Here is a 25572-nt window from a genome sequence, read left to right on the forward strand (position 1 = left end):
CACTAAGACCAACCAACTTATTAATATGCCACAACAAGGCAGCTTTCCTGGACCGCACAATCTTCCAGGTGCTGTTTTTGCACCAGATGAGCCGGACTTCGGTCCAGAAAAGTTTCTGCCACAACAAACGTGGCAAAAGCCTCTCTCAGGCGCAGCAAAATTCTCTTTGCCGGTCTCTCTCTCCGCGCCCCCGCCGTTTTGTCACTCCACATGCACGTCAGCCAATCCCCGCGCTTCACCCCGCCTCCCTCCAGCCATGTGCCCAATGAGCACGGTCCGCCTGTCATCCGTTTTGGGAAGAGCGAGAGGGGCGGACAGTTGGGGGCGTGGTTTAAGGGCTATGAATTTTGCATAGGGAGATCGATACCGACGGCGGGTTGGGAGGCGAAACGGTGGGCGGGGGGAGGAGAGGTGAGAAAAGACGGGCGCGCTGCGATTGGCTGCGACGGGGATGCCGGCTGACCTCTGATTGGCCCAACGGCATGAGCTGCTGGACCGGGTGAGCGCAGCAGAAGGAACAGAAGCAGAGCTGGGGGAAGAAGGAGCGGGTCGCGCGTGGCTGGAGTCCGGGGGACCTTCGACGTGTCGCCGAACCCTCCGCGGCGGAAAAGTCGCTCCTCGCAGCCCGGGATACTGGTAAGCGGCCTATTTGCCCGGCTGGGGAAGCGGGCCGGACGCACCGAGAGATGCTCTCTTGCTTGGGTCACCCGTGGAGATGCATCCCTGACTTTCCGCGCGTGGGGGGGGGGGGCACTGCCCCTCCCCCAATCAAGCAAATAAAAAATAACTAACTAACCAATTGCATCGCAGATAGCTGGGTTCTGCCCCCTGGAGCATAGGCTATGCCTATGCACCTGTATCAAAGGCCGTGGGATCAGTGTTTGGTTATGCAACCTGCATGACCAAGACATCGGTAGAATGGCACAACAGAATACCTACACGTAAGTTTCTCTTAGGCCAGCTTCACGCCATCTCTGTTTTATGCCCAACTATGAGCCAGTGCTTCAGTTCGAGGAGTAACTTACTAGGAATCTATTGATACCAGTGGATTTTACTTCTCAGTTGCCATGTTTAAGATTATGCTAAGAGATGTAGAAGTTACCAGCTGGATGAGCCATTAGAGCAGGGATAGGAAACCTGTGGCACTCCAGATGCTTTTGGCATGCTAGTTTATTTTATTTTAAAGGTTTAATCAACCACAAATGTGCCTCTCAGTTAATCAGGCATCAGATATTATGAAAACAATATTTTATTACATGCACTGAAAATGGCATCTTAATGGCCATCCTTAAAAAGGTATACTTTTAAAATATTCAGTCTATATTTGTACTGCTTTGCCTTTCAGTGAAGGTTTCATTTCTCTTTTGAGAAGAAGCATTTAATTTAAGCAATCTGCCACTTGCTGTGAAAGTAACACCCCCTTCACCCACAGTGGTTTCCTGCAGAGAAATAAATTCCATGTAGGAAAATGTGTGCAGTCATATATGATGAGCACGCACACTGGCAAAACAGATGGGTGCTTATCATGAGCGTGACATATAGATAGTGGTTGTACACACAGAAGTGACACCCATCACTGGAATAATTGTATGTGAAGCAGTTTTACTCGATGGTACAATAGGAGACACTTCACTCTCCATTTTAACAGGTTGTTATGTTAATGGAGACATCTGTGGGGTAATGTTAGGTTCTGTTTTTGTCCAACTGACTCTCATTTGTGCCGCTTTTCATAGTCTTCTCTTGAGCTTCTTTGGTGTTTTTGGCACTAATATCTGATCTTGTAGGCGGCCTGTGCTGGCATGAGCCACACAGCCCCTCTGAATGCCATTTGCTTACCTTCCCTGATGTCACAGAGGCACAAGCCAACCTGGAGCCATGGAGCAGTTTAAGCATATACTCATAGCTGTCAAATTACAGATTTGAACATAAGGGACCATCAGCTTCGAGAATAAGGGATCAGCAGCCAAAATAAGGGATTTTCAGGGCACAGGTATGTTCAACTTCTGAGCCCCTCCGAGCCAACGGCAGAAAGCCCAGCCAGCAGCCAAACGAAGCCTCAAGCGGTGGTTTCCACAGCGCAGCAACCCGGCAAAGGGGATGCAGCAAAGAAAACCACCGTCACCTCTCCACTGGGAAGTGCTGAGCAAAGGCGAGTCCCCAGGCAATGCGGCCGATTTGATCGGCACAAGGCATGCAAGCTCCAACCCCCCAGTCGTTCTTAGACTCCTTATTGGGTGAGCAACGCAGCCAAGCAACACTGTTGGAGCCTCCCTCCTCCCTGGCCAGGAGGGAGGGAGAGGAGCTGCTTCCTTTGAAACCCGGGAAATTTAAGGGACATCATCAATAAGGGACAGCAGTGGGACACGGTGCTGGGATAAGGGACTTTCCCGCCAAATAAGGGACGGTTGACAGCTATGCATATACTCTAGAAATCTTAACACCAGAGTTCCAAGCTCCATGTTCAGCCTGTGTGAACCTTAACTACCACAGCATTTCAAAGGTCACTTTCTCACTTGTTAAGATTGTTTGGTATTCAGAGCTTCTTCCAAGAAGGAGACTGGCAGCACTTGCAACATACTTGTTTAGATCTTGGAACGTGTGCATTTTAATTGTTGGGCACTGCAATAATATATTGCGTCTGCTTTGTTGAGAAAAACACTTGCTGCTTACTCCAGATGATCCTGAATCATGCAGCTGTGCAATTTAGAGAGAAATTGAGACTTGTATGATTATTATAGTATTAACACCAAACACGAAACGGAGAAGGAACAGTAAATCACTGCCTTTTGTTTTTTTACATCCTGATTTTCTGCAGAAGACAGAAGAGAATGGCAGACTTTCCTGATGTAGTTTCTGTGGCTACAAAGCTGAAAAATGAGGTCATCCGATACTACAATGTTGAAGATGATGAATGGAGACTTACTAAGAAAACAGTAAGTTACCAAGCCGTTGCCTTTCCAGATTCTTTTCTTTTGTTAATAAATGAGTAGGGTGATTTATATTCTACTTTTGTGTTTTAGGTGGGCCTAGGTGGCGCTATGGGTTAAACCACAGAGCCTAGGGCTTGCTGATCAGAAGGTCGGCGGTTCGAATCCCTGTGACGGGGTGAGCTCCCGTTGCTCGGTCCCTGCTCCTGCCAACCTAGCAGTTCAAAAGCACATCAAAGTGCAAGTAGATAAATAGGTACCACTCCAGCGGGAAGTGTGCTGCTTTGGTTCGCCAGAAGCGGCTTAGTCATGCTGGCCACATGACCTGGAAGCTGTACATCGGCTCCTTGGCCAATAAAGCGAGATGAGCACCGCAACCCCAGAGTCGGTCACGACTGGACCTAATGGTCAGGGGTCCCTTTACCTTTACCTATATGGTGCGATGATATGTGAAGTACCGTACATTTGAGTGGGTAGATTTCAGAGCCCTGTTTTGGTGTTTTGTTTCTTTGAGTGATGAAAATCACACAAGGAGATTGAGGGCACTTTCCTCTTTATTCTACCTTTCCACCAGCTAGAGGTCACACAGCGATCCTCTACATGGGCGTAGCCAGGATTTTTGTTGGTGGGAGGGCAGGCCTTTTGTTGCGGGGGGACAGAACCTCAGTTATCTATGTGTTTTTATCAATTTTTATTGATTTGCAGGGGGCAGCTGCCCCCCTTTGGCTGCACCCATGAACCTCCATAAGTAGAAGAGGCTCCCTGCTTCAGGCTTTGGCTCTCAAAACTTCTGGAAGTGTGTGGTGCTGGTTCACTAGAGCAGGTGTGACATGGCAACCTGTCCCCCTTTTTCCTCATGTGTTTATTTATTGTGTATGGTTTGGGGAAAGCCTGTTCTTATTTCCATCTGATAGTGCTGTCTCATTACTTAACTGCATGTGCAAATGCTGACACACGCATAATATACTTTCCCCCGAGCCTATAGTGATACTCATCAAAGCTCATCATATCTAGATTGGCACTAAATCAGTTTTTTATACTATCAGATTAACACAAAATTAACTTAAAATCTTCAGTCCTAAGCAATTGCGTCAGTTATGATGCCTACACAATGCCAAGGCAACCCAGTTAAAATTTGATGTTGTGATAGGGAGACTTTTTGATGTGTGATTTGTCAAGTTTAGTTCTCAGAGTTTTTCTTTCGCAACATTTTTTTAAAGAGGCATGGGATGATATGAATGGCCGTAGTTCATAGAGGATGTGTTCTCACATATGTTGATTTAATGCTATAGTTGGGTGTTGGTTTCTCTCCTCATTCACCAGAAAAATTTACATGATAGTTTATTGCATGCATGTATTTTTTTTAAAAAAACAACACTACAGTTGAATTAAAATGTGTGTACTGATGAACAGGTTGGTAAAAGATGCACTATATTTGTAAAGTTCCCTCGGTGGTCTGTGTACTTCTCGATTGTGTCATATTTGTACATTCAGAGGTGTGAAGTGATTGAGTCATTTTTAATAAAGTACAAATATTGTGATCTTATTTTTTTTCTGCAGAAAGATACGGCAGTTTGGCGTAAGCCATCTGAAGAATTCAATGGATACCTGTAAGTTAACTTACAGAGGAGATGAATTCTTTCATAAATATAATTTCCAGTAGCAAGGGAGGGGACTGTTTCTGAGAGGAAGAATCTGGCCACATTAGAGTAGAAGTGGGCCGCTCCCCAATACATTGTGCCCTCCAGCCATCGTTGCTGTATCATACTTCATTTCAGGATAGTTTCTCTGCATCTACCATGGACATAAAAGCATAAAATGCATAGTGGGTGGGGGTGGCTTTGAGTGCTTTGTGGAATATAAATGTGAAACCGTCACTTATACATTTGTGTACATAATGCCTCTGGAGCTAAGCATCCTCCTCTCAGCTGCATTTTGTTTGTTATAAAAATGGTTATTTCATTTGTAGACAGTTCTTGCTGTTCTCTGAGGCTGAGTAGGTCCTGTTGTAGCTTTCCTTATAGGGAGTCCTCATTAAAAAACCTTTGGCAGACCTCCTCTTTCCTCCGCCTCAGACTGAATGAATGAAATCCAACATGGTGTGCCTCCATCCCCACCCTCAAAGTTCACAGAGAATAACTTTTTGCTTTGGCCAAAGAGGATTGGGTAATCTTAGGCATAATGGATGAAATTTAACATTCCTAAGGCCCCTGGATCCTGATGGAAAATAAAAGAGATATTGGCACGTGCATGACCCATATATAGTTTCTTTAAACTGGTGGAAAGTTGCTAGGCGCGGTGACATTTTCTAAGCATCATTGTATTAAATCTAATTCTGTAGCTACAAAGCACAAGGGATTGTGGAGGATGTCGCCAACAGAATAGTAGATCACATACGCCCTGGACCCTATCGACTCTACTGGGATAGTCTGATGACCTCGATGGATATTGTTGATGAGTTTGAAGAGGTAATGCGTCACCCATTTATCACACAACCAGAAGTTCTACTTATATGCTTTTCATTTGGCACAGCAGTTGCAATGCAAGTTAAAGTTTTACAGTCAACAAGAAGGGAGCTTCTCTACTTGCATATATCCACACTTCATTCATTGTGCTTTGAGTGACACTTTAACCTTCTTGTTGGCAGTGGTAGAAACTTTGATGTATAACAAATCTGAAGTGAACAAAATAGCTTTTGCAGTTTTCAAGAAAGCGCCACATTTTGAGTAGCTGAAAACTAGGACGTACAAATACAGCCATATCCAAGCTGTTTTGAGCATTAATTTCGATATAACTTCCAACTAAATTTGAACTATCCAGAAACAATTTTAAATCCCATTGGCTTCAGTGGGAAAGTTAATCCCATTGTGATAGATTTAAACTCTTGACCTTTGGCTGCATCGTGCTCTAACTTTTTAATTTAAAGCCTATTTTCTTTTAATGTCCAAAGTCTCTTTTCTTAGCCAAAAAGTGACCTTCAGCAGAATTGTCCTGGTTTCAGCACAGCATCTTAATGAATCCTGAAACACAAGCAAGCACTTTTTTTAAAAAAAAGCCTGTAGATTCTACACCAGTTCTGGCTATTTACATTTTGCCAGGCACCTTTCATTCTGATGTACTGTTTCTAGTGAATTTAACTCCTATTAAGAATCTGTTCCTAGATTTCTTAAAGATGTTTATTATTTAAGATAAGACTGATGATTCATCTCAGCGTGTTGGAATAATCAGGAGCACTTGTAGAAAAACCTGATTGTTTCTTCAAGTAAGAGATATCTGTATAGTTCATTATTTGAGTCAGGCAGTCAATTAAATCCATATTAGACCTGTAGCTGTATTTTTTTAAAGGTGGGAGACCTAAGGGTACACTTGTCTCTTTAAACTTAAAAAAAAATTCAGCTACATAGAGTCCTGAGTCATATCAAGAGATGGCAGCTGTATCTCTTCACATTCAAGAGACAGCCCTCTAACCACAACCCCCAATGTCACAGGCCTGATCCAAATTGGAGAAGGGAGTGGAACTGCTGCTGCAGAGCTTAAAAAGATGGAAATGTCATGATTTATTTCTGGTCTCATCTAGTTTGACTCTTCAACACAGTCCCCATATTGCTTGGCATAGCTATAAACCCTAGGTTTCTACAAATGAATACTATCTAAACGGGCATTTTGTAATTTCACTGCAGAACTGTTGTATTATGCGGTACACCACAGCTGGCCAGTTGTGGAACATCATTTCTCCCAGAGAGTTTGTTGACTTCTCCTGCACAACAGACTACGAAGACGGGATTCTGTCATGCGGTAATTCTAATTAAACCTTTTCTATCTTCTAATCTTGCTGTCTAAAGCACACTGAAACCTGTAGAAATCAAATCTGTGTACGTTCGTGCTGCTGTTTGCAACAAATTATTGGTTTGACACCCACTTCCTCAAAGCTAAAATTAGAAATAAACTAGCGCCATGAAGAAGGACATCCTGTCTGTCACTTGGCAGATCAAAAGTAATATACAAAAGTCACTTAGTGCAAAGGAAAGTAGAATGAAAGTAGCTTGCATTTTCTGGTGAGTGAGCTGCACTTGGCCTGAGATGAGGATTGACAGGTTGAACCTGAACCCATTCCTGACTGCCTAAAATGTGGAATTGGTCCAGCCTCCTCCAATGCAGGAATCTCAGCTAAAGCATCCATGACAGATGGCCACCCAACCTCTGCTTAAAAACCTCCAAGGAAGGAGAGTCCACAAACCCTGGCGGAGGAAGAGGAGTGCGGGGGGAGCGCACCGCCCTCGGCAGCGTGATCCCAGTGGGGTGCCATCGCGGCTGCCCCCCGCCCACGCTGGGCGCCACACCCCCAGGACGCACACCAGCCCCGCTCCCGCCTGCTCTCCGCCCCCCAGTGCCAGAGCATGAAGCTCCACCACTGTCCACAACCTCCCAAACCTAGTTCTCTCTTCTATGTAACTGTTTTGGGGAGCAAAGAACCAGACCTAGATTTTGTTTTGGGAGATTGCCATGGTTCACACCAGATTTAGAATATTGTAAATATTGCACATTGACTTAGAAAGGCGTTCTTGGGTAACTTTGTCCCCAAATCCTTCCTCTCTCTGGATGGGGGAAGGTTGGTTTGGGTAGCTTCTTCTAGACACCACCATTTATTGTTCCAAGAAAAGGACACATTCCCCATATGATTATAAGGTACTGCCTTGGACAGAAATTCCTCAGCTTTACAAGCACAACTTGAACAGGGGCAAGACAAAGGACTACATATTGCTATCTGCATATATGCTATCTGCATATAGCTTCTCTAGGTTTGTCAGCAAACTGCTGAAACTCTAGATCCCCTGAGTCTGGAGTTTGGGGTTGTTAGAAGGAAGTTTACCTCTCCCACAGGATCCTTGGGATCCTGGCTGTAATAAAATCTTAAAAGGATTTATCAGGAATAAAAATTGATGCATTCCCTTTACTTGAGAGGTTCAACCCACAACTGTGTTTTATTTTAAAACAGGTGTCAGCCTGGACTATGGTGAAGTAAAACCGGGTTATGTTCGAGGTTTTAACCACCCCTGTGGCTGGTTCTGTTTCCCTCTCAAGGACAATCCTAGACACAGCCTGTTGATAGGCTTCATCCAGACAGATTTGCGTGGGATGATCCCCCAGTCGGCGGTGGACACGGCTATGGCCAGTACTCTGACTAACTTTTATTCTGATCTCAGAAAAACTCTGAAAGCATAATCTGCGCTGGCCTCAAACTCTGTGTGTTTCTTGCAATCATATTCTGCACCTCATAGTCGATTCTCAAAACCTTAGGATAGGTTGGAAGCTTCCTGCATGAAGGTCTGTAGTATTTTCCTTATAGGTGCTGGTAGTCCCATTTGCACAGAAGAACTGAAAACATGTTTACTCTGAAGTAAGATCCACTGAGCTCAATGAAACTCACTTGGCAAGCCTTTGGCACGTCGTTCCTTCTTAGCCAAGCCGTGGACACAGAAGCCCATGACACTCGCACAACCACATTCTGGACAGAGCTCTAAATCAGAGTGTTCTAGCAAGTTGAGGGAAAGGCTCCTTTCCCTGCAGAAATACAGTCTGTAGGCTGGCCTACACAACATAATTTCCAGAATGGTTGTAGCTCCAAAGCATGCAAATCACAGTGCTCCTATTTGTAGCACCCCCATGGAAGATGTTCATTTTCACAAAGGGAAGCTGTGGAACTGGAGGGTGAAAACATGTTCTGCTCCAGCTAATTTCATCCCTAAAGGAAACTAGGCAATGATAGGAAAGCTCTGCCATCCGGCAACCCCTTTACTTACTAAGACTGCTTTACTAAACGTTATTACTAGGGAGAAGCCTCATTGAGCACAGTAGGAATTGCTTCTGAGTAAACATTGAAGGCGACGGCCTGTAAGAGTGGGAATAGCAATACACTGGCATCTTTTCTTTTCAAGGGCTAAATGTATGAATGCGAAATTACTAATGTTTTCATGTACTTTATGTTGCTTGCTAATCCTGATCTAAAAGATGGTTCAGGATCTTTTATCTTTAAACTAGAAGGCTTGATGCACTGTAGAGAATTCTGTGCTCCTGTTTCCATACTTTACTGCTTTATAGAGTAATTTTGTCATTGGTTATTTGGGATGGCATGCAACTGAGTCTTACTCAGAGTAGACCCACTGAAATTAATGGACCTTGCTTAATCTTTAATTTCTGTATAAAACTTACTTGCATACCACCCATTTTAGCCAAAAAGTTAGCAGTAGTTGTTACTGATAACAAAATAGTAAAGCATGTGGTTATTTGCAAAACTGCTCTGATTATTACTAGTACATGGTGACAAGTTTCAATTAGTAACATCTGTAAAATGTATTATCCTTCAATAGGAGATTGGAGGGACTTAACAGTGCTTAACTTTGACTGGGCGCACCTAAGAATTGAATCAAGATTTTCCATAAAAACAGTTTAATAATATTTAAGGCCTATACTCCAGGACATCGTTTTCTTAAGATTGCTCTTATGTTAACTTACCAGGAAAGAATTCATTTGAGACTTTGGTAGAGCATAATCTTCTTAAAGCTTCACGATGATGTTTATTTTTTTAAATTGTTAATATGCTTCAATTATTTAAACAGATGTTTTTTAAATTCACTTGCTGGTACAAGTGACCCACAGTTCTACTGATATGGCTGCTAGTCATTGAGATGGTGCTAGTGCTGGAAGAATATATAGGAATTGTGCTGCAGTTCTGTATTATAACTGGTGAGAGATTATTTATATAAGATGCTTAAGATGTATATTAAAGTATTCAGTTCAAAATATTGGTGATGGTGGTTTTTTTAATAAAAAAAATAAGGTAACATTGCCAGTCACATGAATCTGCTTTATACAGAGTAGCTGGGGAAATCCAGCCAGATGGGTGGGGTAGAAGTAAATTATTATTATTAGTCTGCCTAGTCCAGCATTGTCTGCTTCAGCCAGCATTGACTCTCCAATGTCTTGGGCAAAGCATGTGCCTAGGGGAACTGGTTCTGGCCAGCTAGTCCCACCCAGCTGTCAATTGCCTGATGTCACTAGGACATCAGGTGACCCAAACAGGGCTTGAACTTGCTGCCAATCAGCTGCTTGGCGCTGACTTCAAGCCCTGCAGCCAATCCCAGCAGGCTTGACGCCAGCACTTATCAGCTGTTCGTTCATTGACTAGAAAGGCTTGCCAACCAGGAACGCACCTTAAGATTACCAGGTGTGCACTGGCAGCTGCATCTCTCTATCTGCCCCATGCCTGACACCCCATAGCATCTTTGTGACAGGTGTGGGTGATCTGGAGGAAACATCTCGTTGGTGCTGTGGACTTTCAGCACCTGGTGTATTTTTATTGGGACAACTAAGTGCAAAAGCCCATGAGCATATTTTTGAGCTTTCCTTCCTAAACACAAGTTCACATGTGCCTATTGTGAGCCATCGTATCATAAGGCACCAGCTTGAAAGCTGGTGTTGGCTTTCAGGAGTTACTAGGCAGAACTTGGGGTCCTGCACAGATGTCTTTCCTGCCAGCTCATCTAATGCAAATGTAACATAAAGCACAGAACCTGGACACACTCGGACAGCTGGAAATTCTTCCAGATCCTATCCAGTGCTCTGTCACTCAAGCATCACCCATCCAAATCAGAAACTCTGAAAGGCACAAAATTGGGGCTGACTCTTGGGTTGTCCTGCATTTTCAATTTTCACAAATATATGGTGTTCTAAGTACCTGCCCACCCCTGCCCAAGGTCTCTATATAAAACTCTGATATCACAGAATGACAAACAGACTTCTCTAGACATATGTGTTTATTTTTATGGTACATGCAAAGTACTTCTTAAACTTTTCAGCATCAAAGTGCATTCTCTTCATTCTCCAGATAATTCATTTCCATATGGGCATATGAAAGGCTAGGTGAGTTGCACTTATTGAAGCTGCAAACATGCCTAATTCTGAGACTTCAACAGTACTTACTTTATCATGTGATAGAAAGGTTTTGCAAGCTTGATCCATCAGATTCTTGGTTATAGTTTTCAGGCATTTCCACACACAACTATTTCTTGTTCTTTAGTAACATTGCAAATGGGTTTTTTGATACACTAAGCAACAAAAAATGTGCTAGATGTTTGGAGCAAATATAACAAAGGTGGGGAAAATATACAGTGCAGGGAATGCATACATAGCAATCACACATACACAAGTGTTGCCCAAACCAACTCTAAGGGTCCTTTGCTAGTGCTACTTTTGTGCAACATATCTTGGGTTAACCATAATCATTCACTGCTTTACCTGAAAGTGGTCCTAGGTGATAGTCCCACAAAAAGTGCACATATTTCATTATTGGGGGGGGGGGAGGAAGGTTTTTATACTTAAGTGCCTTAGGCCACAATCTAACACAGTTAAGTGTGCTTAATCTCATTCATGTTAGTAGGTTTAAGGCTGCAATTTCTATATACCTTTGCATCAGTTCTATTAACAGTGTTTACTTCTGAGTAGACATGCATAGGATTGTGCTGTTCTGTGTTGGGCGGTCTAGAAGTACACATCCCAATATTGTGCCCATCAAAATCCTGAGCAGGAGAGAATTCCTCTTCCTTCTTCAGTCAGAAGTAATATCAGCATTTATAGACTGTTTTCTATACGCTGATATATAATTAGCACAGTAACTTTTACAACAGTCCTGTAAGGTAGGCCTATATCAGGAGCCTATATTGCACATGGTGCTGGAAAGTTGAGGTTCAGAGATGCCAAGGGTGCCAAAGGCCACCTAGAGAATTTGAGGCAACCTGTCTTCACGTAGCCACTACACTAACAGTGCCAAGCTTCTCTAATACGAGCCAATATTAGATGAGAACCCATAAACTACTTTATGGTTGTGCAAGGGATTGCAGCTGTGCAGCAAGCCATTCAATTTTTGCAACGACAATCCTGAAGTGCATTGCAAACTGTTTTTGAAAGTTTCATGGTGCAATTGAGACCTTCCATATCCATGCTTTTCAGACATACTAATAATGTCCTACCTGCATTACAAATTGGTTATTAACAACCCAGTTCTCTTATACTAGACATGTATTCCATATTGCACACTTGGGATTATTCAACGGCAAATGGGCTGCAGATGCATGATCTGCCATATTCCTCGATCCCCATTGTAAGAGTCAACCTTAGGCACTCCTAATCTGCTTCCAGGTCTGTGCAGTCTCTTTACCTGCTGTTCTCAATGGTCATGATGCATGCCGACCCCTGAAATCCTTTCTGCCAGGTTCTCTACTGATAATGCAAAAGAGACACCACAGTGACTGAGCAGTGGAAATTATGTACAGCTACTCACATGAAAATGCAGCACTAGGAGCAGCAGGATCAGTTGCTCTGCTTGAGGGAACCATATGTCCTCAAGGTCTGCAGGAGTACAAAAATATTTAGGGCAAAAAATCCCCCCAAGCCCATGGAGGGCTGGGCTTGCTCAGTAGGCATGGGATGCTCTCTGGCTTTTAGAGAAAAAATGGGAAACCAGGTGGGAAGGGGGAATAAATGAAGTGGCTGGAAGCTTGAGCAGGGGCAAGCCACACTGCAACATTTAATTGCATGTCCCCTTCACCCCCTATTATTAGCTTTGACATTATGCATTAACCATGGGTGTAGCCTGGCTGAACAGAGACTTAAAATCAGCTTACATTAAGTCATTTGACTGATTTGTTGCTGTTCTGCAACCAGGAACAGTTGACATGGCGAAATAAGTTAGCACTCACGAGAAACATATTCTGTGAAATAATTTTATAATAGTACCTGCTATACGAGACCCTAATCTTATCTCACCTATCAGAATAATAAAAATGCCAGTGTCTAATTAACTTTACCAATAGCATGCATTCAATGTTAGTCTACGCCTCATTTTCTTCCCCTGTCACAGTAAGCTGCTTCTATACCATTATGTGAAATGGTAATGCTATTCCTTAGGCAACCACAGAATCAAAGTCACATTTTAAGGCTGCAACCTTATGCACACTGATCCGGGAGAATGTCCCGCTGAATTCTACAGAGCTTACTTTTGAGTAAGTATAGGTAAGACTGAGCTGAAAGACTCTTATAAACTGGAATTTCCATGACCCATACAGAATCAGATATAACACAGTTTCATTGCCACAGAAAATGGGTAGCACCAATGCAGTGTGGAATCTTGGTTTCCCAAGAGCACAGATCATTTTGACATACTTGATCAAGTGCTTGTCGTGATCAGATTTACACACCAAATCAAATGTATCTAGAATAAGTATAGCTGAAGGTTCTGGACCGAATTTTGAACCTTCAGGTGTTTTGATTGTCCCCCACTGCTACCAAGAGGCTGATTTTTTAAAAATATATTTTGTGTGGTTCACAGCACGAGTAGCTTCCAGACTTCTGATCATATGCTACCAGAGAGAGAGAGAGAGAGAGAGAGAGAGAGAGAGAGAGAGAGAGAGAGAGATGGAGACTAGTTTTCTGGAAGGATTTACAAAGCAGTTGTATAAGAAGCTAGGAAATTGCTGCATGTACCCTGTGTTTCCCGAATGGCTGGATTTAAAAACAATTCTGTTTTCCTGGCAGCAATAACCTGCTTCCAACTTCAGGCTCAGTACCCAGAACACATAATGCAAGTCACAGTGTGCAGCTGAGAAAACAGCCCTTGATTCATGTCAAGAAGATATGCAGCTGACTGTACCCAGAAGCTGTGATCTGGCACTTCTGATGTGTGCACAGAACTTCACATGCAAAGGGGTCGCCAGCCCTCTTCTATATCAACTCATATTGCATGCAGTGGGCAATCTCCATGCAAGTCCGGAGCATTCCTCTTCACAGAAGAAAAAGAACTAGCCCCACCTGCGAACTGCTTTGGATTGTGCTGTGCTTTTCTAGCAAAGCACTTCGAATTCTTCCTTTTGCCAGACAAGCAAAACACTTTCCAAGAACAACATCTTGGAATCAGTTCGTGTGCTTGGGCACAATGATTCCATGTGCAAAACAAATATTTTTCATGTAAGATCTACTTATTTATCCATTTATAAATGAGTTAAAACATCGTGGCAACTTTCAAAAGTCATACAGGACACTTTCACTGCAAAAAACTAAACTTAGTATTCTGTTCTGTCGTTATCAGAGTTGTTTTAATTTACCAAGTCTCGTTGAAATATTGTTTAATTACCTTTCTAACTACAATAGAACAGAAGACACAAAACATGTGCCTCCTCTTGGTTTCTGTAGTTTAACTGGTTCTTGTTTCTCTGCAAGATAATACTGTTTCAAAGGCAGAGAAAAAAGAATGCAAGAAATAACTAACATATTGGGGTATTGGCTGTGTTCATGAAAAGCAACAGAGACTGCAATGCTACACCCACTTACCTGTGAGTAAGCTCCACTGATCTCTGTAGGGCATACGTACTTTTGAGTATAGGATTGCACTAAAAGTTAATTGTTGCGTGCTAATTTCTTTGGATCGTTTGTATCTATACGTTAAGAAATTCAGGTGCTACAAAATGTATTCCAAATGCTATCCATTCTGCTTATTTTTCAACTGGCATAGGTTACACCTGGCAGAGTAAAGATTGTAACACTTATTATACACAAGTGGCTGAATAGAACATTTTCTTTCTTTTTTGCAGTGACAGTGTCCTATCCTAAACTTAACCTGTTCTTTACGGCACACTTATACAGATCAAGTCTATGCTGACAGATCAAACAAAAAGAAACAACAACTGGCTACACAATTCTCATGTATCTCTAATCATGCAAGCATTTCTATTGCTGCCCATGGCAAGTACCTTGACTGGTATCCTAAAGCAAAAGTATAATGCTGTTGAATATTCTTCTTGCAGGACATTAATTACAGAATCCCCCTCTGTATAAACAGGTGCACAGTTTCATAGTCATGACTAATTCCAATTGTACCTTAACAATGGCACACATACCTGCTCTGTTTGAGTACTATCCTTAACATTGTTTTGTAAAAGTAATACTAGATAGTAATGTGACAGAAGTATGAAGATATTATAGTTATCATCAAAATACTGTACAGAAATGGTTACTTATAGAGGTAAGGCATTCTTAAGGAACATAGTTTCATAGCCATTCGAATAAATCTTTCACAGGAATCAGTGGAATGTTTTTTTTGCATATAAATATTTAAGTTCTCAATTGTAAACAGTTTGTAAATTATCACGGATGAATGCAAAATATTTCATATGCCATTTAAAAAACCCTTGGCGGGTCTTAGCGCCCATTGATCTACTGGGTGATTATGAGTTTGAAAAGAAGCAGATTGAAGAAATGTCAAGATCTCTAGAAAATCTTGTATAATAAGCCATAATCATCATTCACTTCAGAGTTTATCTATAAACACTCTACATGAGATATACATGTTGGTAATAAGGAGTGTTCCCTGTTCTCCACTTCATCCGTTGGTATTACTGTAAATATCACTTTATCCATGGCATGCCATTAAAAGACTGTGAACTATTTATTTTTTTCCAGAAGCAGTCACATGCATTTTGAAGTTCAGGTCACCAGCTAGAGCATTTTCCATCCCAAGGCAAAGCCACTCAGAGTAGCCATGCTTGTAATTTGTTTCTGAATGGTATCTTGGCTGGTGCACAGAATGACAGAACTTGGCTGGAATAAGATACCCCAAGATTTAAGACTCTCCTTCAGTTGCTTCTTCGTGAGCGTCCTCTTCATGAGATTCAGTGAAGGTTGCTTCTTCTTCTTCTGCTACTACTACTTCTTCTTTTCCCTCCACGCTGTCCTCTCTTTCTGGGCGCAGAGACTGCCTTTGGCTGGGCTTATTGCTGTCGTGGGTGCTGTGGCAGCTTGCACTCCCAAGACGAGTTGATGCAACAACAGCTTTCACTGCAGCCTGGGTTTCAATAAAAACAAACAAGAGTGGCTAGATTTCTTGGCACCTATGCTGTGGTTTCGTGGCACCCATCCCATCTGTCTCCACTGTGTACCAACCCAGGCAAGGCTATAATCACTCCCTAGTAGATTCTCTCCTACATAATGTATGAATTAACTCTATTTAGACTTGCAGGGGTTCAGACAGAATGTGTCTCCAAACTGAACAAATCAGTGTGGTCTAACGAAGGAGAATATTTTGCTAAAAGCCACAGTTACCAAGACACCAGCTTGTTTCTGCTAAGACTGGGTGATATGCAGTTGTGCACATATAGAGTAGGTTTTAAGGGAATAAGCATGTTTTATCCACACATTTTCACCTTTTTATGTATTCTTTAGAGCAGCCCCTCCTTACCTTTTTCTAAGTGTGTCACTATGAGGGATGGGGGAGAAATTCAATTCACTTTATAGTGGTAAAGATAAAGGTAAAGGGACCCCTGACCATTAGGTCCAGTCGTGACCGACTCTGGGGTTGTGGCGCTCATCTCGCTTTATTTATTTTTTTTATAATAATTTTTTATTGATTTTCCAACACAAATTAAAAAACAAAACAACGCACAATACATAGACAAACAAAACATATAGACATGTATAATTTCAAAACCTCTTTTTCATAAACCTTACTTCCCAGACTTCCCCTTACCTCCCTTTTTCTGCATCCCGGTTTTAAAATTTCTTCAACAACCCCTCACTCCAATTAACTAATTCCTCATTTTCTTTTTTTTTTTTTAGCTTCTTCTCATACTTAGTCAATTACAGCTGTAATTCTATATTTTTTCCTTTCCCTTGACATTTTAGCACTCATTAATTTTACAACAGTTCTTGAGATATACTTTAAATTTCTTCCAGTCTTCTTCCACCGTCTCTTTTTCTTGGTCACGGATTCTGCCCATCATCTCCGCCAATCCCATGTAGTCAATCACCTTCGTCTGCCATTCTTCCAGTGTGGGTAGTTCTTGTGTCTTCCAATACTTTGCTAAAAGAATCCTTGCTGCTGTGGTAGCATACATAAAAAACGTCCTATCCTTCCTTGACACCAATTGGCCGACCATGCCCAGGAGAAATGCCTCTGGTTTCTTATGAAAAGTACATTTAAGTACCTTCTTAATTTCATTATAAATCATTTCCCAGAAGGCTTTAATCCTCGGGCAGGTCCACCAAAGGTGATAAAAGGTACCTTCAATCGCGTTGCATTTCCAGCATTTATTATTGGACAGATGGTAAATTTTTGCAAGCTTGACTGGGGTCATGTACCACCTATAAATCATTTTCATAATATTTTCTCTTAAGGCATTGCATGCCGTGAATTTTATACCGGTGGTCCATAACTGTTCCCAGTCTGCAAACATAATGTCATAACCAATGTCTTGTGCCCATTTAATCATAACTGATTTAACTGTCTCATCCAGTGTACTCCACTTCAACAGCAGGTTATACATTCTTGACAAATTCTTAGTATTGGGTTCTAACAGTTCTGTTTCTAATTTTGATCTCTCCATCTGGAAGCCAAGTTTCCTGTCTTGTTTAAACACCTCCATTATTTGATGGTAATGAAGCCAATCTCGTACTTTAGACTTCATTTTTTCATAACTCTACAATTTAATTGTTCCACTCTCTTGCTCTAAAATTTCACAGTATTTTGGCCATTTCGATTCCATGTTAAGTTTTTTCACCTTCTTTGCTTCCATTGGTGACAGGTCATCTCGCTTTATTGGCCGAGGGAGCTGGCATATAGCTTCCGGGTCATGTGGCCAGCATGACTAAGCCACTTCTGGTGAACCAGAACAGCGCACGGAAACGCAGTTTGCCTTCCTGCCGGAGCAGTACCTATTTATATACTTGCACTTCATGCTTTCAAACTGCTAGATTGGCAGGAGCAGGGACCGAGCAACGGGAGCTCACCCCGTCGCGGGGATTCAAACCGCTGACCTTCTAATCGGCAAGTCCTAGGCTCAGTGGTTTAACCCACAGCGCCACCCGCGTCCCTTTTTTATAGTGGTACCTCGGGTTAAAAACTTAATTTGTTCTGGAGGTCTGTTCTTAACCTGAAACTGTTAATGGGGCCTCCTCCTCCTGCTGCTGCGCCACCACTGCACGATTTCTGTTCTCATCCTGAAGCAAAGTTCTTAACCCGAGGTACTATTTCTGGTTTAGCGGAGTCTGTAACCTGAAGTGTCTGTAACCTGTAGCATCTGTAACCCCGAGGTACCACTGTACATTTAAAGAGCAAACCTACTTCTCACTCTCCAAAGCAATACACAAACCAAAAGATAGCCACACTTCTCTGAAGTTCTCTGGGCAGGTGATGTGTACAAAAATCCATGCACTTTGGTGACACATGCATAAAAATACACACATCATGAAAATAGCATGCAAGTGTGGTGCTACGTAGAGGAGCCCTTGTGCTGTCTTCCGTTAACAAAGCGAGTTACTTGAAACCATCCAAAAGTAAACAATAACACCCCACCCCCCTGAAACGTACCTTAAGTTTACGTCGAGCATTGAATTCTTGGAGTTTCTTCTGGGCTGTATCCATATGAGCGAAATTGGCTGCCTTGCCTGTGACCCAAGGGTGTTGTAAGGCTTGAAATGTGGTGAGACGTTTCTTGGGGTCAAGCACAATTAACTTCTTAACCTGCATAATAAGATGATTTAAAAGTAAGGGGGGGAATGCATTCCTCGGAAACCTTGTAGGCTCCAACCTAAGGATATATGCACAATTTCATATGCTAGCAACTTGCTACCCAACCAATATCCACTTCTAGCATCAAACAACTGCTTAGAAGCAACATTAAAGTAAACCTGGTGTGAGTGCTCCGCACATATTATTTATGATTACTTATTGCATTTATATCCCACTTTTATTTCTCCAAGGAGCTCAAGGTGGTGTATATATTATTCTGCTCATCTTTCAAACTCCACAACAACCCTATGAGGTATGTTAGGCTAAGAGGCAGTGACTGGCTCAAAGTCACCCAAGGTAGCTGAGTGGGAATTGAACCCTGGTCTTCCAGGTCCTAGTCCAACACTCTAACCACTGGCTAGAAACATCCATGGATAGAAACTCTCAATGCACATTATCCCTCTCTCTCAAAAAAGGAGATGGAAAGGAGTCAGCCAAGCTTGTTGCCAGCTGAATCAGCATATGAACTGGGCCAGTAACGTGCTAAAAGTGCATCCGAACAATATCAAGATTCAAAACTTTCAGGCTATAATTTTACTGGGTGAAATCCAATGTCACACAAGCAGATTTCTGATGATGCGACGAGACTTCTCCTTGCTCTTCTGTCTCCTGCAGCCCCATGGATCCCACCTCCGAATCTGTTCCATAGGGTCCACCAACCCTCCACAGATTTTGACGGTGCGTGGGGGCTGCAGAGGTAAGGATAGGAAGTAGAAGTGCCATTGCATTGGTGGAAGTCTATTTTTCTCATGCACAGACACTGTGGGGATATAACCTATAATGAATATACATAAAGTAGATTCCACATGTATAGTACAATGCTGATTATCCTGATAAAATTATGCTGATGGTAAATGGCAGAATTAGCCGAACATACCAAATCCTTGGCATTTAGAGACACATCATCCCACCAGGGGGAAACGAAATCATATTCACAGTTCAGGATCCTTTTGAACATGTACTGGTCTCCTCTTTCATCATAGAACGGCTCAAAACCACAGAGTCTAGAGACAAGCAATAAACAAACTTGTCACATCAATATCAGTGAGATAGCTCAACCACGTCGATCAGCTTTAGCTTCCTTGACAGAAAGAGCATGTTATGTCTGCAAAATACGGAGGAATGTGTAACCTCTGCAGTAATCTACCTTGCCCTGCATGTGCCCACTTGACCGCTTCAATCAGCGAAATTGGTACTGCTACACATCATGCCACATAATATCTGTTCAGCGTTTGTAAGAACTCAATTGTGTAGTGTGGCAGCATCTACACTTTGGAACTCCTCGCCTATTGAGATCAAGCAGGAAGATTCACTGTACTCTTTTTGGCACCTGATAAAACTATACTGTCAGGGAACTGCCATCGGAAGGGCAGGTGGTGGAAGGGCTCACGAAGGCTAGGAGAGACTCAGCAGCAGAGGAGGGAACCAGCAGGGGGAGAGAAGGAGCTCCGAGGGAAAGTGAGTCGGAGGGATGGCTCAGGGACACTTCCAGCGAAAACAGTGGGGAAGTTTCAGGACCTCCTATAGGGACACCCACCCCTCGCCGGAAACTGTCGCGCCGAGAATCCAGAAGACGCGTTTCCGTTAAGGAGCTTTTATGTTGGAAGAGATTCCGCAAACGCCCACTGTCGGATTCTGCCAGCGATTGAGGGAGTCATGCTTAAGGGGCTCTGCTATAGACAGAGCTTTGATAATCAGGCCAAACTCTGAGGGACTAAGCTTTTACGCACAAGCAGCTCATCATCCCATCACATATACCTGCTTAGACAACCCCAGCCAGATGCTTAGGAAGTTGAGGTAATTATAAACTGTTTTAGCATTTTAACTTTTGTATGTTTTAAAGTAGGCTTGTAAATTTCTCTTGATTTTACTCTTCTATGCTTTGTAAACTGCTCTGAGGGGTTGTTTGTTTTTACAATCAAGTGGTGTATTCATTTTAAGAAATAAATAATATTGGACGTAGAATTCATAGCATGTTTAAAAGTCTTCAGTACCAAGAGTCAAATGCAAGTGTGTACAGTAAGGAACATTAGACAGAATGGCCCTTCTCAGACTGTAGGGGGAGTAGTCACATGTTTATCTCCCCATAAAATTTTCCCATGCCAAAAAGAATAGAGGAATAAGCCCTAAACCAGATTCTTTCTGCTACAGCAGCTTTCCACATATGTTCTTATGTGCTACTCTGTTCAGCCAATGGCTCACGGGATCAGGCCATAAGAGATTAACAGAGCACGAAGGATTTTGCAATAGGTATGAAGGATTTTTAATCTATTTATTTATCTTCACAACATTTGGGAGGATTACCGTATTTTTCGGCCCATAGGGCGCACCTAGTTTTTTTTGGGGGGAAATAATGGGGGGAAAATCCCCCCCCCCCCCGGAGCGGGGCTGGGGCAGGGGAAGCCCGAGCTTCCCCCGACCCCAGCCCCAGAACAGGCAGCTCTCCACAAGCTGTGGGAGAGCTGCACAACTTCGCACAGCCCTCCCACGGCTTGCTGAGAGCTGCGCAAAGCCCGAAGCCTGGGGGGCGCTGAGCTCCCACGGCTTGCGGATAGCTTCCTGAAGCCTGGAGAGTGAGAGGGGTCGGTGCGCACCGACCCCTCTCGCTCTCCAGGCTTCAGCGAAAGCCTGCATTCGCCCCATAGGACGCACACACATTTCCCCTCCATTTTTGGAGGGGGAAAAGTGCGTCCTATAGGGCGAAAAATACGGTAAAAAGTATTTAGGCAATTTGAAACCTAAGTATATCTCATACTGGGCTGTAGGTGGAAGCAAAGTAGCATTAGAAATATTCTATTCTGAGGCTGACACAGCAGAAAACCTGGTAGGTCTCAAGGCTGCCATCTATTGTTTTCTCTGAAAAGTTTCTCTGACAGTTTCCCCATTGCTGTTCTAATGGCACGTCTAGGTTTACAAAATTGCAGCCATGAATACTAGAAGAAGGGGCACCATTGCTGCAATGGGGGTTGCCTTCTCTGTAGATAACAACTGGCTCTATCCAGTGCTATTTTTCTAGAAAAAGAGGTGCCGGAACTCACCATGAACACCTCCCTCATTCTCTTGGAATGGCAATGGCATTGAGACTGAGTTCCATCAAATTCCACCTGGAAAAAAGCCCTGGTTCTATCATAGTTAACCAGGCAGAGGGCCTTCTCGGCAGTGGCGCCCTCCTTGTGAAACACCCTCCCATCACCAGATGTCAGGGAGATAAAGAATTACACAACTTTTAGAAAATATTTGAGGGTAGCCCTGTTCAGGGAAGTTATTAATGCCTGACATTTTATTATTTTTCATATTTTGCTGGAAAGCCACCCAGAGTGGCTGGGGGAACCCAGCCAGATGGGCGGGGTATAAACAATAAAATTGTTGTTGTTGTTGTTGTTCAGATTTAACATAAGCAGCCACAATACAAGTATCATCTCCACTACAATTAAAGACCCAATGCAAAAAGGGGTTTCCAAAAAATTGTTTAAGCTATCTTGAGGAATAGCCCCTCTCTCATTCTGGTGACCTAAACTCCTAGCTCTTTCTGAGGGGGCATTCCTTTCAATAGGTTCCCTATTCTCCTGGGAGAGCCCTGGGAACTTACTTCTCAACTTCTCCCACAAACATGAGGCAAATTGGATGCCACCCTCACCCTGCTTCCAACCCAAGGGAGTGACAATCTTTGATACTACACCTTCATGGCTGCCTGTATTGGCTAAAGGACAATGTTGATACCAGAGCAGAGTATCATAAGAGTGGACAAGAGTGGCGTGTACTGCAATCGTACCCATGTTAATTTGGAAGTAAGTTTTTACTGTGTTTAATAAGGCTGTGTAAAGTGCATAAACTGAAGCCAAAAATAAATTCCAATTGACTCATGATCAGTGTGAGGGAAGCCGCTGATTCCAGTTAAAGATCAGTGGCTATTCCAATTAAATATAACGGCTATCTATGGGGGGGGAAAGAGTAATTAGAAGGAGAAACATGCCAAAAGACTGCAATTTTCAACAAATGAGGGGAAATACAATTTTTTTTTATGTACTGTTTGAACCATCTTCCAAACACATTTCAGAACACAAAATCTGGTGGCTAGAAAACAAACTAGTTCAGTAAGGCGAAAGATTTATACGATCTGAAGAGAAACCAAGCAAACTAATAAATGAATCGCATTTGATTATATAGGGTAAAATTTAGCCAAACTCACAAGATGTAAGTGATTATTCCCAAGGACCACATGTCCACTTCTGGGCCATAGGCACAGCCTCGCAGTATTTCCGGTGCTGCAGATTATAAAATCCTTGTCAATAAAACAAAAATGTAATATAGAAAGAAATAACAGTGAAACAGAGCAGTGGCCAGCAGGGATGGGCCCAATGCAGAGACAGTGGTAAGAAAAAGCAAAATTCTAGAAACCTAGAATTCCTATGTGAGAGAGAGAAAAAGAAAGAAAATAAATAAAGCAGCTTAAGCTCAGCAAAGGTAGACCAATTTCTTTACTGAAATATGCACATTAATTGTACATTCATATGAGCTAGGAGAATGTGTTTCAGGAAAGAGATATAGTGAAGCTATTCAGAATGAATATTATTAAACTATTATTCTTAGGTAATATTATTATCATATGAAGTGAAGCTTCTTCAGAAGAACAGAAGAAAGCACAGCCCCCTCTCAAGCAATTGCCTCCTGCACTTCAATTGCTTTATGATACTGGCTTATATTGTGGGACCTTTTGTTACAACCCTTAATAAAAGAAATGAAATCTGGACCATGAAATCTGACTCTACAGCTGTGTACTGTATATACTTTCTCTTTAAAGCACATTCAAAGCACACCCTTTCCCCCAAAGAATTCTAGGTACTGTTGTTTGGTAAGGGTTGCTGAGAACTATAACACTTTGTAATTACAATGTCCTGTTCAATTGTCTAGTTCCATGTTTGGCAAAAGGGAAAGAGCAAAAAACATTTGGTTCCAGACTCCAATGGAATGTCCCCCAAATAGGTTCAATTTATTTTCGTTAAGGGATAAGGCTCCTTTAAAAAAACAAAACAACTAGCAGCAACCCCTTTTTCTTTTCCCCTCATTCAGGATGCAGTCCTACACACTCTTGCTGGTAAGTACCGTATTTTTCGCTCCATAGGACACACTTTTTCCCTCTTAAAAACTAAGGGGAAAAGTCTGTGCGTCCTATGAAGCGAATGCAGGGGGGAGGTAGGCAGGAAAAGCCCCCAAGAGCTGCACACAAGCTTCGCACGGCTCTTGTGGGCTTTTCCCCAGGAGGGAGAAGGGACCGACGTGGCCAGTCAGTCCCTTCTCCCTCCTCGTAGAAAAGCCCGCAGGAGCCGCGCGCTCCTTAAAGGGTGTGGGGCTCCTGTGGGCTTTTGCGGGAGGTGGGGAAATTGCCGGGAGAGGCTGCACAAGGCTAAAGAGGAAGCCAAGGTAGCGAGCGGGATGGATCACGTTCGCTGCCTTGGCTTCTTTAGCCACGCTTCTTTAGCCATGCTGGAGAGCTTTAGCTCCCGGCTGGAGAGGTTCCGTGGCTACGGCAGAAGCCAAGACAGCCAGCAGGGTGGATCCCACTCGCTTTCTTGGCTTCTTTGCTCTTTGGGGCTGGGGGGGGGGAAACCCGGGCTTCCCCCGCTGCCTAGAGAAGCTCTGGGAGAAGCTTCTCTTTGGGGCTGGGGGGGGGATAATATTTTTTTTCTTGATTCCCCCCTCTCAAAACTAGGTGCGTCTTGTGGTCCGGTGCGCCCTATAGAGCAAAAAATATGGTAAGTGCCAGGAAGCTCAATGGGACTTGGTTTTGAGTAGGGATGCATGGGATCCCACTGTTAATTATTCATACTTCCTTTCAGATTTTGAAAAGTGAGTTTGTATTCCTTGCATGTCTTAATCAGTGCATTATCTGAGATGTCAGACCTTGGCTCGTTACACATAATGTGCTCAAAAAGTGATAATCTATTATTTCCATTTTGTGGTTGACTTGCCTTGCTACCCTCAGGCTATTCTCAGAAGTTAATTATTCATGGACAAGTAACACCACCATTTCTCACTGCATGTGGTTGTTTCAAATTTTCCCATTTGGAATCCTGCTTTTGTCTGGACATTATTTTTTGCGTTTCTAATTTCTGAATCCCTTACCCTTTATTTACATCTATTATTAAAAGCCCAAGGCTGGTGGTGCGTCAAAACAAACAGATTTATTTCTTCCTATCAAAATGCAACATAATCTAAGCTAATGTTTTAAATATTTACAGGGCAATCTTAAGATTGGGAAGGGAGGAGGATGACTCCATAGTGGAAAAACCACCACTTCTTAAGCTGGCAGTGGCCAGAGCAGAAAGTAAGTGTAGATGGATTTTCTAGAGACATCTGCTCCAATCTGACTTTTTAAATTCCTCTTCTCACTGATACCGATGGCACGGGAAATAACTAGCTCCAGGGCTGGTTTACATCTTCCAGCTTTTCTGGGGTGTCAAAGGAACAAAGAGACTTTGGATCCTGTGGATTCGAAGCTCTTCTGATACCCTTCCAGAACATTCTGTTTGGGGGCCGCTACCTACAGAACACTGCCATTGTCACTGCTAGAGCGATGGCAGAGGAGCTTTCCAGTGCCCTAACTGGAGGGCCTCCACCGAGGGCTCAAGACATTTTGCTGCCTGAAGCAGAGCAGCAAATGGCACCCTTTCAGTCAAGGTGCATACTACTTAAAAGCCAGTCAAGATATTTTGGCATCTTGAGGCAGAAAATACCACAGGGAAGAGGCAATGAGTTCTGCTCAACATGGGGGGGGGGGGTCTTGTCATGTGGAGGGGAGGCCCAGTAGGGCTCAGCCCCTCAAGATTAGGGGAGCCCTCAGCCCCAGCCCCATATACTTTGTGGGGACTGAGCTGTCCTCAGCCTCATAGAGTTGGCACATATAACACAGGCACCTCTTAATCTCCTTTGCAGGAAAAAAAAAAAACAGCAATAAGAAATGAATTAACTAGTCATTTGCCGTCATTTCATGACACTCAGAACGAGCTGCCTGACCATAGCTGTCAAGTGTCC

The 25572-nt window shown here is 43.0% G+C and overlaps 2 protein-coding genes across 3 annotated transcripts in view; one reads left to right on the top strand and one right to left on the bottom strand.

The window, feature by feature from the left end:
* Positions 1-492: 492 nt before the first annotated feature.
* Positions 493-9730, top strand: STARD4 (StAR related lipid transfer domain containing 4). Its single transcript, XM_083703046.1, has 6 exons — positions 493-636; positions 2816-2933; positions 4488-4537; positions 5269-5395; positions 6608-6722; positions 7924-9730. Exons 2-6 carry the CDS (start codon positions 2829-2831, stop codon positions 8148-8150), a joined length of 624 nt encoding a protein of 207 aa, XP_083559172.1. The 5' UTR covers positions 493-636; positions 2816-2828; the 3' UTR covers positions 8151-9730.
* A 993-nt stretch (positions 9731-10723) lies between these two features.
* CAMK4 (calcium/calmodulin dependent protein kinase IV) overlaps positions 10724-25572 on the bottom strand; it is an 87617-nt gene continuing 72768 nt past the window's right edge. Inside the window, exons 9-12 of one of the 2 annotated variants that reach the window (XM_083702415.1) lie at positions 22730-22805; positions 19418-19544; positions 18340-18492; positions 10724-15819 (exon numbers count right to left, since the gene is read on the bottom strand). In XM_083702415.1, the coding sequence (XP_083558541.1) occupies positions 15598-15819; positions 18340-18492; positions 19418-19544; positions 22730-22805 (578 nt within the window). In that variant the 3' untranslated portion in view covers positions 10724-15597. The remainder of the gene's footprint in view (positions 15820-18339; positions 18493-19417; positions 19545-22729; positions 22806-25572) is intronic. The other variant, XM_083702414.1, reaches the window with a different exon arrangement.

The sequence above is a fragment of the Podarcis gaigeae genome (assembly GCF_964106915.1).
Source record: "Podarcis gaigeae genome assembly, chromosome: 11".
Classification (NCBI taxonomy): Eukaryota; Metazoa; Chordata; class Lepidosauria; order Squamata; family Lacertidae; genus Podarcis; species Podarcis gaigeae.

Excerpts from the sequence above, each read along its gene's own strand:
- STARD4 (XM_083703046.1), top strand. The coding sequence starts at position 2,829 with ATGGCAGACTTTCCTGATGTAGTTTCTGTGGCTACAAAGCTGAAAAAT. Across the intron at positions 4,538-5,268 it reads GAAGAATTCAATGGATACCT|CTACAAAGCACAAGGGATTG; the intron begins GTAAGTTAACTT and ends CTAATTCTGTAG. Across the intron at positions 6,723-7,923 it reads AGACGGGATTCTGTCATGCG|GTGTCAGCCTGGACTATGGT; the intron begins GTAATTCTAATT and ends ATTTTAAAACAG.